This window comes from Camelus bactrianus, chromosome 13, assembly GCF_048773025.1.
Source record: "Camelus bactrianus isolate YW-2024 breed Bactrian camel chromosome 13, ASM4877302v1, whole genome shotgun sequence".
Lineage (NCBI taxonomy): Eukaryota > Metazoa > Chordata > Mammalia > Artiodactyla > Camelidae > Camelus > Camelus bactrianus.
In genome coordinates, this window is record NC_133551.1 from 64,529,739 (window position 1) to 64,542,424 (window position 12,686).

Genomic DNA, 12,686 nt, shown 5'->3' on the forward strand with positions numbered 1-12,686 from the left:
AATCAGGGAACAACCATGTGTCTTCTACAAAAATCAGACTGTTCCTAAAGGATCAGCCACGTTCAGATCCTGTGATGGAGGTCAAGAACATAGAGATTCTCTCTTCACAGAGCTCACACTCTGCTTGGGACACAAACTAGGCACAACACTCAGGGTGATACTTAGAACAGGGCAGGCATGGCACATTGGGTGCGCAGTGGATATTTGCTGAATGAACAGGGACTTAGAACTAAAGGGAATGTGTTATAGGAGCTCACAGGAGGGTGTCAAAGGCTGATTCAAGACAGTTATCAGAGAAAGCTTCATGAAGGTGACCCTGGCTATCTGTGTCATAAAGAATAGAGGAGAGGGTATAGCTCAGTGGTAGAGCACGTGCTTAGCATGCACGAAGTCCTGGGTTCAGTTTCCAGTACTTCCATTTAAATAAACAAACAAACAAACTTAATTACCCCCCAAAAAAACCCCAAAAAGTAGGTAAATAAACCTAAATCTATCCCCAGTACCTTCATCTTCATTAAAATAAACTTAATTACCTCCCCCTCAAAAATAAGTAAATAAATAAGCTTCATCCTCCCCCTCAAAAATAAGTAAATAAATAAGCTTCATCCCCCCCACCACAAAAATAAATAAAACAAATAAATAATATGCTTTAAAAAAAAAAAAAGAATGAATAGGAGTAGGCTGGCAAAGATGGGGGGAGGTGTAGGGGAGGGGCATTTTGGGCCAAGAGAAAATGTCCAATAAATGCATGGCAGTGGGTGGAAAGTGCTTAGTAAAATAGTCAACTCATTGTCAAGAGCATTGTATTAAGCTGCCTGTGGAAACTGACTGCAAATGGTGCTCCTAGGAAGGCCAGTTACAGAATCCTCTAGCTGCTGCCACCACTGTGGTGGACTCCTCATGGCCCCCACACCCCCTGGCGTTGGCCTCCTTTCCAGCAGCCGGGACCTGGCACCCACTCACTGCTCAGGGAGTAGCTGCCCAACAGATGACATATTTTTCCATGGCTCCAGCCAGTTGCTGGGAATCTCATATTACCTTGTGGTCCCAGCACTGGTTTTCACCAGCAGTCATCTGGCAAGGGCACTTTCCAGTAACTAGATGAATTTATTCTTTTGTGGAACTGGAGTCAAAATAATCACAAAGGGAAAATGAGACACATGAGACATTTTAGAAACACTTCCTTCTAGCTCCTCTACACTGTCCTCTTTCATCACTCACAGTGTTTAGGGTTCTTCCGAACTGGGGTCTAGAATGACTGAAGAAATGACGATGACTGTCATTGGTGACAACTATGTGACTGAGTAGAGAAAGCACAGGAATCACCTCAGGGAGTGAGACTCTCCACGGAGCCCTTAAAACACTTGAAGCTGGTTTACTCTTTAATATCCAGGCAGTGTGACCTCGTGGCAAGGGCACGGGGCTAGAGCCAGACGAAATGAAATGGAGATGAACTCAAGCTTCTCCTCTTACTGGGTTTGTTTGGGGTAAGGAATTGCACCTGTAAATCCACTTCCATGGGAAAGCTTGGGTACCACAGGGCTGCTAGGAGACAGTGCTGGGCAATTGTGAATTGTACCAGTTCTGGTTTCAGTTCTGGCCTCTCTAAATCTCACTTATGCTTTGGGTTTGACTCTATACCTAAATCCTCCATCTTGCATTTTCACTGAAAAGTGTCAGGTTAGCATTAGCCATACAGAGTACCATGCAGCTGCTAAAAAAAAAATTTTTTTTGACAAAATACACCTCTGTATGTTGATAGTGAAAGATTGCTAAGGCTTACTGGGCAAGAAAAAATACATACTAAACATGCATAATATATATTTTGTGTAAATAAAAAGGGATATACATGTGTGCATGTATATCTGCTTACATAGTTTATATTTTTTGGAAGGATACATAAGAAACTGTTAGTGAGAAGTCTTTAAATTTTCCTTTTACACCCTTCTATACTGTTGGACTTTTCTACACACATGCAAATGTGTATAGAAAACCTTAAAAAATGTCAACAGGAGTTACCCAGTAAGTGAGATTATGGACCTTTTTTTCCCTTAATTTTTCTGTCAAATGAATCTAAGAAATGCTATTTTAAATTGTAACACAAAGATGAAAAAAGCTAAAACAGAAACATCTTGCACACAGGAGATTCCAGACATGATGAAGCCCAAGGCTAGGGGGACAGAAATCCAAGGCTCAGATTCTAGCTCTGCGATTTACTGGCATGTTACTTAACAGCTGGTTCTCATCTGTAAAGCAGGTATATTTACATACTCACATGACTGTTAGGATTAAATGAATCAAGAATTCATCTAGTCTAGGTGCTGGCACACCACACAGGAAACCATCCCAATAAAATGTTCTAAAAGTTGGAGGTATTGTATTACTCTTCATAACAAAGAGCTTCTCAAGATTTGCCAGAGTAAGTGGCATTACCCAAACACATAAAGGAAATATAAATACCATACAACATGGGGAATATAGCCAATTTTGTAGTAACTGTAAAGTAACATCTGGTTTTTTTTATTTTTCAAGTGCATACATTTTATTTTTTTAATATATTTTTGTTGAAGTACAGTTAGTTTATAGTGTTGTGTAAAGTAACCTTTAAAAGTTGTAGGAGGAAAGGAAATAGCTCAGTGGCAGAGCACATTGCTTAGCATGCCTGAGGTCCTGGGTTCAATCCTAAGCACCTCCATTAAAAAAAAAGTCCAAAAAAATTGTATAATTTTTTTTTAAAAGGAAGCAAAGTCCAATTTATGCCATTCTTCCTGCACCTTTCTCAGTTCAATATTAAGCTTAAGAGACCATGGACCTGAGGGTAACCTGTGGCATGTCTGGATGAACTCTCCTATTAAATCAGTGGTTCTCAACCAGGGGCAAATTTGCCCACAAAGAACACTTGGCAATGTCTGGAGACATTTTTGGTTGTCACATTTAGGGGGGTGTCACTGGCATCTAGTGAGTAGAGGACAGAGCTGCTCCTAACGTCCTATAATCCATAGGACAAGTCCCCACAAAAAATAAGTAACTAGCCCCAAAGTGCCAAGGTTGAGAAAAATCTGTGCCAAGTTCACTGAATTCAGGAAACCTCAGCTATCTTGTCATCAAATCCCTAAGGTGAAAGCTTTTTGGTCCACCTGGAAACTCTAGTCCTTAACTTGCATGCTAAATTCTAGGCCATCAAAGCATCTGAGACTGGTGCAGGTCAGGAAATTCCTTACCAGGCGTTCCTGATCCCTGCAGACTAAAGGAAATACCTTTAGAATGTTCAGAACAAACTGAAATACTGGAGATACTATGACCTTATTAGTTACTAGCTCCTTTATCAATGTTATATTTTACTCTTAGAATTAAGAATAGGAAGCTTAACCCAGTAAACAAAAGGTAGAGTTAGTTCCCTTACATCTATGTTCACTATTCCCCAAACACGGCACACCCTTGCATTCCCATGCTTTTGCAAAAGATGTACCTTCTGTCCAGTGACCTCTCACTCCTGAAGTTCAATTAAAATGCCACTTCCCTAACTTGGCTATTTCCTCTTTGCTTTTAACATTCAAAATATATATATATGAAATGTGTTTTCTTAGTGCTGTCTCAAAACCAGATGCCAAAGGAAAGACTAGTTTTACTCTAGCATTTCTAACAATTTATTTTGATGGCTTCTTCCTCTCCTTAGAAAACATACACTTCCTTAAAACTGTTTTTATATTTATATTCTAGCATCTAGAGTGCCCCAAAGGCACAGGAAGTACTAAACAAACCTCAGCAGAATCCACATGAGTTCCAGCACAGAGCTCACCAACCCCATCCCAAAAGATTAGTTTTCAAATTGGCACCAAGTTTGCTACAGGAACAGATCTACAAATCCAAAAGCCAGGCCAGAGGCAGAAAGGTTCCTCAAGACTGGGTCACACTAGGGAAGCAGCTGCTGTTTACTCTCTGCCTGTCACAACCACAGCTACTGCTCTGATGCAGCTGTCAACCAAAGTATAGGTCTCCACCCACAGAAAGCCAGGATGACCTTTGTCTCAGGAAAAGCAGAACTGTCAGATGATTTAGAGTGAGTCCCTTTGCTGGAAGATGAGCTGTAGCACAAAGGTGATGGAGCTGGAGAAAGAGCAAATTGAACAGCTTTGCCTGAGAGTCACTCACCTCCGATATCCCTGTTTTACCCTCTCAGTCTTGCCCAATTTAAATTCTGACTTCGAAAACAAAGGCCAGGCCTGTTCCTATTCCCCAGCTCAACAAATGCCATAGTTCTTTTCTCTGCCTCACATCTACTCCTGATAATTATCTCACCTTTCTCAGATGCTGACTGCTAAGAGCTAAACTGGTAAATCACCACAAGACATTTTTATTAAAAACCAAACTTTAATATTTCAAGGACATCCCAAATGAGTTACTGGTGGGGTTACAGAAGCTTCCATTCATGCCACCACAGCAAGAATCAAGAATATTAACATTGAAGCAGTCACCTCTCTGGATACATAAAAACAATGTATTAAAGCATGTCACAAAGTGCAAAAACGGAGGCATTCAGCAGAGCAAAAACAAGCAGCAGGCTGATTATCCTAACAAGAGGGCAGGGAAACTCATTTTGGAGTTCACGGTACCAGGAAACAGCTGCTTCAGCCAAAAAAGGTCCAGACGTGGGTTTTGATGGATTCTTATTACAGCTAGTCAAAGGCAAGATCAAAGAAAACTGAGGTTCAGATTTCCCATGACTGCATTTGGATCTTGCAACAAAGAGAGCCTTTGGTTACTTCTCACATGTAGGCTGAGCAAGGAGGAAGCAGTGAGACTTAGCCAGTGATTCTGACCCCAGGCTGACAATCCTGCGCCCGCACTCTGAGCTCCTCAGGGAGGACAGACTGGAATTGCTCCTGTACTAGCATTTCCACAATCTGCTCCTTTGTGTGAATATCAGGCCTCAGCCACTGTCCAGCAAGCTCCTGGAGATGTCTGAGGACACCCCTGGGCCCAGCTGCATCCTCATAGCGGAACTTCCGGAACCTCTGCCTGGAGGCTGCTGGGTTGAGAGGACTCCTTTGTGGCACGGTCTCAAGATCTTCTACGGAGTCTTCATCAAGGCTCTCTGGTGGAACCTGGACAAGAGGAGATGCTATTCGGATGTCTTCTGGCTCCTCAGCCATCATCTCATTTGGTGATGACCTTATTTGATCAGTCCGAATTTCTCTATTTCTTTGCGTCTCTGGGTACCCTTCAGTCTCCATTCTAGAACTCTGGAAAAGGATTTCTCAAGATCCTAGGCAAAGAGAAAACTCAGGGTCAGCAAAAGTAGACCACAAAGGATGTTAAAACTTCCTTGATCTCATGGAGTTGCTCCAGACCTAGGTTCCATCAACTTTCCAATCCTAACAGGGTTTCTTAATAACACTACTAGAAATTCTATTTTTGTATCCTCTTGCTGGATCAAGTGACACAATTGAGAAAATGCATCAGTAGTTTACCAAACTGAAAAATGTAGATTCTCAAAGCAGAAAGGATGAAGAATGTTAGCTCTGCTAGCTGGAGAATCTCTCATCCACTTTTTCCCCCATTACAAAGTATTTTGCACTATCTTAAAACAAACAAACAAAAAAACTATATACACATATGATTTGTATGGGGAAAAATCTTTTAAATTCATGGTTGCTTGCTTCCTCCAACCATTTTTATGGAGAATTTGCTCTGTCCAAAAGCAAATTATGAAGAGGTGCTAAAATAGAGGAGAAAGGGTCTGTTCATTTACATCTCCTCTGTTGTCTTTCCTACCTCCCCCCACCTCTTTCATGATGATGAAAGAATAGCAAGTGTTAAAAAAAAAAATACTTTAGGAGCTATCATTAGGATGGAGACTGAGGGGGAAAAAAAGGAAAAAGCCTCTATATTAAGATCAAGATCCTAAGCTCCTCCAGTGCATGGGAAATTGAACTTGTCAGAATCCTAGCAGCACAGACTTCCAACTTCTTGGATGCTTGACAGCTCCGGGATCAGCAAACCAACTGTAGTCAGAGGAAGAGGGGTGGGGGTAGGACAGGCAAATCAAATACCTGTGAGATGCTAGGGGAAAAAAATGTTTTGCTCCATCTGGGTTTGGACCCCAGTTCAAAGAGGGATTATTTACAGGAAAACCACATACTATGTTAATTTATTTAAAAGGAAAAAGAGAAACTTCAGATGACAGCACAGAAATGACTACGCTAATTTTCACATCAACATATGTCCAATCAAAGCTTATAACCCCTATAATGAAGTCACTTTACAACGATCATCTTTTTTTTATTAACAACCCCTCCCCCAAGAACTAGTCCTTCCCTACGTTATATAACAGAAGTGTTGATTTTTAAAATCCCTCATACCTCAGAGATTCTCTCAAGTCTGTTTCCTGGGTAACAACGGGCAAAAGCCAACAATCACAACACTGACCAGCTGCCCTGCATTAACTGGTTCTTGGCTCCTAATCACCCCTTCTCTAACATTCCCTGACCCATTTTCAAGGAGCCTTGAATTGTTTAGAGACCCTAAGCTGAGATATTCTTGGAGTATACCAATTCTTCTCATATCACTGGGGCTTTTGCTCAATCAACAGAGTGTGCTCATCTCCAAAAGTAAGTTGTTACTAATACAGGGTGATGAGAAGGACAAAAGAAAAATATCTCCATAACTCAGGGGTACCTTGAATAAAAAGGAAATATAATTACTTTAACCAAGTAAAGGATGGATGAAACACTGTTAAGAAAGCAAAATCTGAGATGACCTAAGCCATCAACAGGGAAATGATTAAATAAAGTACTGTCAGCTACATGGTGTGCTGTGCAGCCTTCTAAGGAATGAAGTAGGCCTATGAGAGCTAATATGTAAAGTTGTCCATCATGTATCACCCACGACCAAGGTGTAGATCAGTATGAGTAGTATGATCCCATCTGGGGAAATTAAGGTTATGGAAGAAATTGCTTTTTCTCTGAGGAGCAAGGACAGCAGAAGAGGATACATTTTTTTTCTTGTATCTTTCTGTATTGTTTTCTTTTTCACAACAACTCAAGAGGGAGAAACCTTTTCAGGTTTTCCCCTCCAGCCCCAAAACTTTCTGAGTGAAAACCCCTAATCCACTTAGAAAAACACCGTTTTACTAATTCTTCTAGTTCCTAGCACCAGAGGTCTTTACAACCCTGACTTCTAGGAATAATCTCAATTGTCAGTAGGCCAATTCTGAAGGTTGACTCTGAAAGATGGACCAGATCAACGATTTACCCAGCTTACAAATCCTACCAGTTTCAGAGGCCCACCTGCCAGACAGAATGCTTACCAGCATCAGTTAATAAAGCCAGTTTACTGAGCCCTTATTTCTATCTGACACTGTTCTGGGCATTTTACAAACATTCTCCTCTATGTGGTGCTCTTAACCACTCAGGTGAAATTCTTACCAGGGTTTGTTTTTTGTTTGTTTGTTTGGTGGGGGAGGTAATCAGTTTTATTTATTAATGGCGGTACTGAAGATTGAACCCAGAACCTCGTGCATGCTAGGCATGCACTTTACCACTGAGCTATACCCTCCCCTCTAGGTTAATTTCTTGATACCAATCTCTATTGCCCAGTTGTCTCCATTAACAGCAGCCGCGGCCACTACATTTGTTGAATTTTACGGGCCAGACACTCCGCAGCAGCTTTCCCTCATACAATGCTCCTGATAACCCAACAGGTCCGTTATTGTCATTTCCATTCACAGAGAAACAAACTGAGGCTCGGGGAGAAGGGACTTGCCCAAAAGTCACAAGGCTAGGAAGTGGCGGGACCACTCAGTCCAGTACAAAAGTCCCCGGCGCCGGGGCGGGGAGCTGAACCCAACTCCTCTCACCACCTAGGCACGGTTCAGAGGGCCGAGGTGGGGCGCGGAAAAGGCGCTTCTGGAACTCCAGAACTGGGACGTCCCCCTCCTCCGGAGCTGAAGCAGGGCCCAAGGCCATGCCAGGCTGGGCACCCTCAGACCCCGCGGGCAGGGCCTCCCTGCTCCGAGGGCCGCTCGCTCCCACCCGACGGTGCGCGGGGTAGGGGGCAGGAAGGGGAGTTCACCTGCGCAGGTGCCCCTAGGAGGGCGGAGGTGGGGGGGACAGGCGGGAGAGGCTAGCGACGAGGCTCCAAGCCCCTCCACCAGCTCCGGAACAGGGAAAGCAGCAGCGCGGCTCCGAGCTTTGCCGCCCACCGCCGGAACCGGAAGTCGCGCCCCTCCCGGAAGCTGGAAGCGGAGGGGGAACTAGATTCGAAGAGCCGGGTCGCTCTAGGCCTTGGCGGTGCTCCGCTGCTTCATGACCTTAACCCGTGCGGCTTTCCTGGCCTCGGGCATTTCCCAGTACTCCGGATCGTGCGGAGCTTTGGGTACGGCCTAGGAGCTTTTCTGCTTCGGGGAAGTCCTTTGTCTTTCTGAGCCGCAGTTTGCCCAACAAAATGGAAAGAGGATGAAGCGGGAATTGAGACATTTCTGGAGCCTGCCCGCAGCTGAGTCAGCGGCCCACCCTGAGGTTACACCCTTGAGCCTTTGCACCACCCAGAGGAAAGAAACCAAAATAGAGGGCTGGCTGGCAGTTGTTGGGAGACAGTGGTCTGTAAGGCTTAACGTGGTATCATTCCAGATAAACAGAGGGCACAATCTATTAGGTGTCTCCGTGTACCCACAAAGACCCACCCAGATAGTGGACATGTGCCCGTGGGACTTTGACAGTCTGCTCAGGAGGAGACCCTGTGTGTGTAGGAGGCCAAATCTTGGCCCTGTGTGTCTCTTCCCCAAGACTTTCCAGTTGCTGACGGTTAAGAACTAGAATTTTGAAGTCGAACTAAGCTGGTCTGGGTTTGAGTCTAGGTACACAGGTTAAATAGCATAAATACTTCCTGTAAGAGGAAGTGTAGAGATGCTAACCAAGGCAGTTTTCCTAACTCGCTCTTAATCCTGAAGGGAAGGGACTTGGCTGTCCCATTCTCCTTCCAATGTCCTATCTAAATGGGACAGGCTAGGGAATTAAGAGGGGCACCTCAGATTGAGGGGTATAGTCCAGTGGGAGAGTGCATGCTCAGTATACACGAGGTCTCCGGTTCAATTCCCAGTGCCTCCAATATGGGGGAGGAACAAAAACAAAAAAAACCCAAAAAACAACAACAAATAAAGAGGGTCACCTCAATGCCTCCTGCTGGGTTATCACCCCAGAGCCAAGGAAGATGTGCCTTTTGTCTTCATGGCCACCAATGCTCTGTAAACTTCTCGATGACCAGGTACTCCAGTTGGTGGTTAGAGAACCAGAGCTCCTCACCATGGCCCTACTCCTCCTCTCTTAGCAACTGTGAGTCCTGACACAGGAAAAAATGAGGGGGCAGAAGAGTATGGCCATGTCCCGGGTCTCGGTTGTGTCCCTGGAACATGCCCCACCAAGTGAGGGTCCTTGGCTTTGAGCAGGAAAGAATTCAAGAGTGAGCCATAGTTGAGTAAAAGTAGATTTATTTAAGAGGGACGTACACTCCATAGACAGAGTGCAGGCTGTCTTGGAAGGCGAGGGAGCAAAAGAGGCCACAAGGGGCGATGTTGCTAGCTTTTATATGCTAGCAAGCTCTAACCACTGTGAAGGGGTGGAGATTCCCAGGAATTGGGCCATTGCCCTCTCCTTGACCCCTCATGTCCAGCCTCAGAACTGTCATGGTTACTGTGGGTGCGTCATTCACCATGCTAGTATGTTACAACGTGCATGATGAAGCTCAAGGTCCACTGGAGGTCAAATCTTCTGCTATCCTGGGCCCCAAGGTCCACTGGGAGTTGACTTTTCCACCATCCTGGCACCAACCTCTGTGTCATTCCTCCAGTGGCTACATCTTGCCCCCTTCGCTCCTGTCTCACTTCCCTGACTTACTCCTACAAAACAGTTTCCACCTTTTATGTCCTCTTAGCCTTGGTTTCCCCATCTGTAAAATGAGAGGATTGGACTAGATTAAGGACTTCCAATTGTCATCCCTGCCCACCTCCAATTCTTAGATTCTTTGGGAATGCTTCAGAAAACTGCTCAGGCAGGAGGGATGGGGAGGTGGGAGGGAAAGCCCTTTGGGTCCTAGAGCAGCTCTAATTTTCTAGGTCTATAAATTTATATGAAAAGTATGTACGTTTGGGACAAAACTTAAACTTTATATTTTGCCCCACATCCTTCATCTCTCCCCACCCTCCTGTTCACTCTGTCTGCTTCAGGCACACTGGCCTTCCTGTTATCTTGGAAACCTGACAAGCTCATCTTCACTGCTTTTGCTGATCTCTGCTTGTAGCACTCTTTCCTGGATCTGTTCTTCCAGGCTCTAGCTCAACTGTAGTCTCTCCAGAGCTACACTGCCCCCACTTCTAAAGGCACCCATCCAGTCCTATTATAGCCTGTTACCCTGTTTTTATTACCTGTTCATTTTTCTATCTCATCCACTAGAAGGAGGGCCCACAATGACAAGGACCTTCACTGTCCTCTTACCGTGCCTCCAGCACATAAAACTGAGCATAGTCTGGGTAAACATTCACTAAGTGAATCAATGGGTAAATGAATGAATAGAGAAGGCTTAGATTTTATGATAAAGCTAATCTGGTAAAGACCAGCAGGAACACAGGTATGGCTTAACAAAGTTATGTTGGTTTATTAACTTGATGCAGCAAGGGAGACAGCACCCAGAGGAGCCAAACAAATAAACAGGGTTATCATAGAATTTGGGGGCAGCGTGGAATTTAGATGAAAATGAAGAAGCAGTGTTGATAGGCTCAAAGGAAGCCTGGCTGTGTGGAAAGGGGTTAACATCTATCTGACTTGGGCTGAGAAGCGAGCTCATAGTCCTATTTCTTTGGACACCACAAAGTTAAGATCAACATAGACTAGAGTGTCCAGAAACCCCTCTTCTGAAGCTCTGCACCTGGGTTGGTGATCCAGGCTGCTTCTCTATGTCGAATCTGGCTTCGCCCCACTAGACAAAGAGAGATGTTCCATTCTCACTGACACGATTTCAAACAGTAAAGTTTCTGACAGCCTCTGATTTTAGAGAATAAGATTTCTCAGCACTGTGTCTTTGGTGTTGACAAAAGAATATTTGACAGATTCATATTTTAAATGTTTTAATTTTTTTATCAAAGTATTGTCAGTTTACAATGTTGTATCAGTTTGTGGTGTACAGCAGAATGTTTCAGTCATACACGTACGTACATATATTCCTTTTCATGTTCTTTGTCATTATAGGTCACTACAAAATATTGAATATAGTTCCCTGTGCTATACAGTAGAAACTTACTGTTTATCTATTTTATGTATGGTAGTTAGTATCTGCAAATCTAAAACTCTCAATTTATCCCTTCCCACCCCTTTCCCCCCTTGGTAACCATAAGTTTGTTTTCTATGTCTGGGAGTCTGTTTCTGTTTTGTAAATAAGTTCATTTGTGTAATTTTTTTTAGATTCCATATATATGTGATATCATATGATATTTTTCTTTCTCTGGCTTACTTCACTTAGTATGACGATCTCCAGGGTCCATCCATGTTGCTACAAATGACAGATTCACATTTGACAAGAATCCTTTGATGCCTCCTTAATCATTTGGATTTGATGGCCACTGAATGCTCCAGTCTTCCCATCCCAAATTGACCCCACCTTTCTGGGCCCCACACCACTCTGGGTCTCCATTGGAACACTGAGCTCAAGTCGCCATCCCTGCTTCCCATTCGGACTGTGGCCTCTTGAGGGCCTGGCCTGAGTTGGGGTAATTTTTCTCTGCACATGCCTGGCACATAATACCAGTAGGTGCTCATTCCATGTCCATTGAGTCTAGCTGTTTATAGGTTTTCTAAATGGAAAGAAAAAGAAGTGGGTGGAAAAGAAAAAGTGGATGGAAGCATATCAAAATGACAGAAGTAGCTATGTAAGAGAGGTGAGAATGTGGGTGATTTTTACAAGTCTTTCCCAAACCAGAAGTTTCTAAAACATAGCCAATATTAATGTTCTGAAAAAGGAAAAGAGAATGGAATTTTGACTCTTATGATTTAAAAAAAGGTGATTTTTATAAACAACAAGGTCCTACCGTATAGTATGGGGAACTACGTTCAATAGCTTATAATAACCTATAGTGGAAAAGAATATGTACATATAAGTGAACCACTATGCTTTACACCCAGAAACGAGCACAACATTGTATATCAACCATACTTCAGTTTTTTTAAGTGAATTTTTTAAGGTGACCATAGTTTTTTTTTTTTAATTAACAAAAAAAAATTTTTTTAGTTAAAGTATACTTGAAAAAAATGAAAATTTACACTTTAATGTTTTAAAAATGAGAACTAAGTTGTTGACATTATGTGATTAAAAAGAGCATTGCAGGGCTGATCCTTTATCACTTTTAAGAGAAAATTGAAGTATTAACATTGTGCATCTTCAAAAGGTGGATTGTTCTTCATAATTTAGAAAACAAAAACAAAAATTGTTGGTGTTTATACTATAATCATTACTCAAAAAATTAAATTTTTGACTGTGTAGTTTGTAAAGGATTTGAATTCTTAATACTCGGAAACTTTGAAAAAGAAAATGGAATTATTGATGGGATTTTTAGCACTTTTAGCCAAGATTCCTAACTCCCTGTTGGCCATGCATGAGAAGGGTGTCATAGCAGCTCTCAGCCTCCCCCTAAAGCTGGG

The 12,686-nt window shown here is 43.0% G+C and overlaps 1 protein-coding gene across 1 annotated transcript; it reads right to left on the reverse strand.

Moving 5' to 3' along the window:
• Positions 1 to 4,351: 4,351 nt before the first annotated feature.
• On the reverse strand, positions 4,352 to 8,236 carry LOC105070876 (SCAN domain-containing protein 1). The gene is made up of 2 exons (XM_010957406.3): positions 8,074 to 8,236; positions 4,352 to 5,266 (listed from the first exon to the last, which is right to left on the reverse strand). The coding sequence occupies exon 2, from the start codon at positions 5,232 to 5,234 to the stop codon at positions 4,803 to 4,805; it is 432 nt and encodes a 143-aa protein (XP_010955708.1). The 5' UTR covers positions 5,235 to 5,266; positions 8,074 to 8,236; the 3' UTR covers positions 4,352 to 4,802.
• Between the last annotated feature and the right edge of the window lie 4,450 nt (positions 8,237 to 12,686).

What these genes read in the sequence shown, in the direction of transcription:
- LOC105070876 (XM_010957406.3), bottom strand. Translation starts at nt 5,234, where the DNA reads ATGGAGACTGAAGGGTACCCAGAGACGCAAAGAAATAGAGAAATTCGG.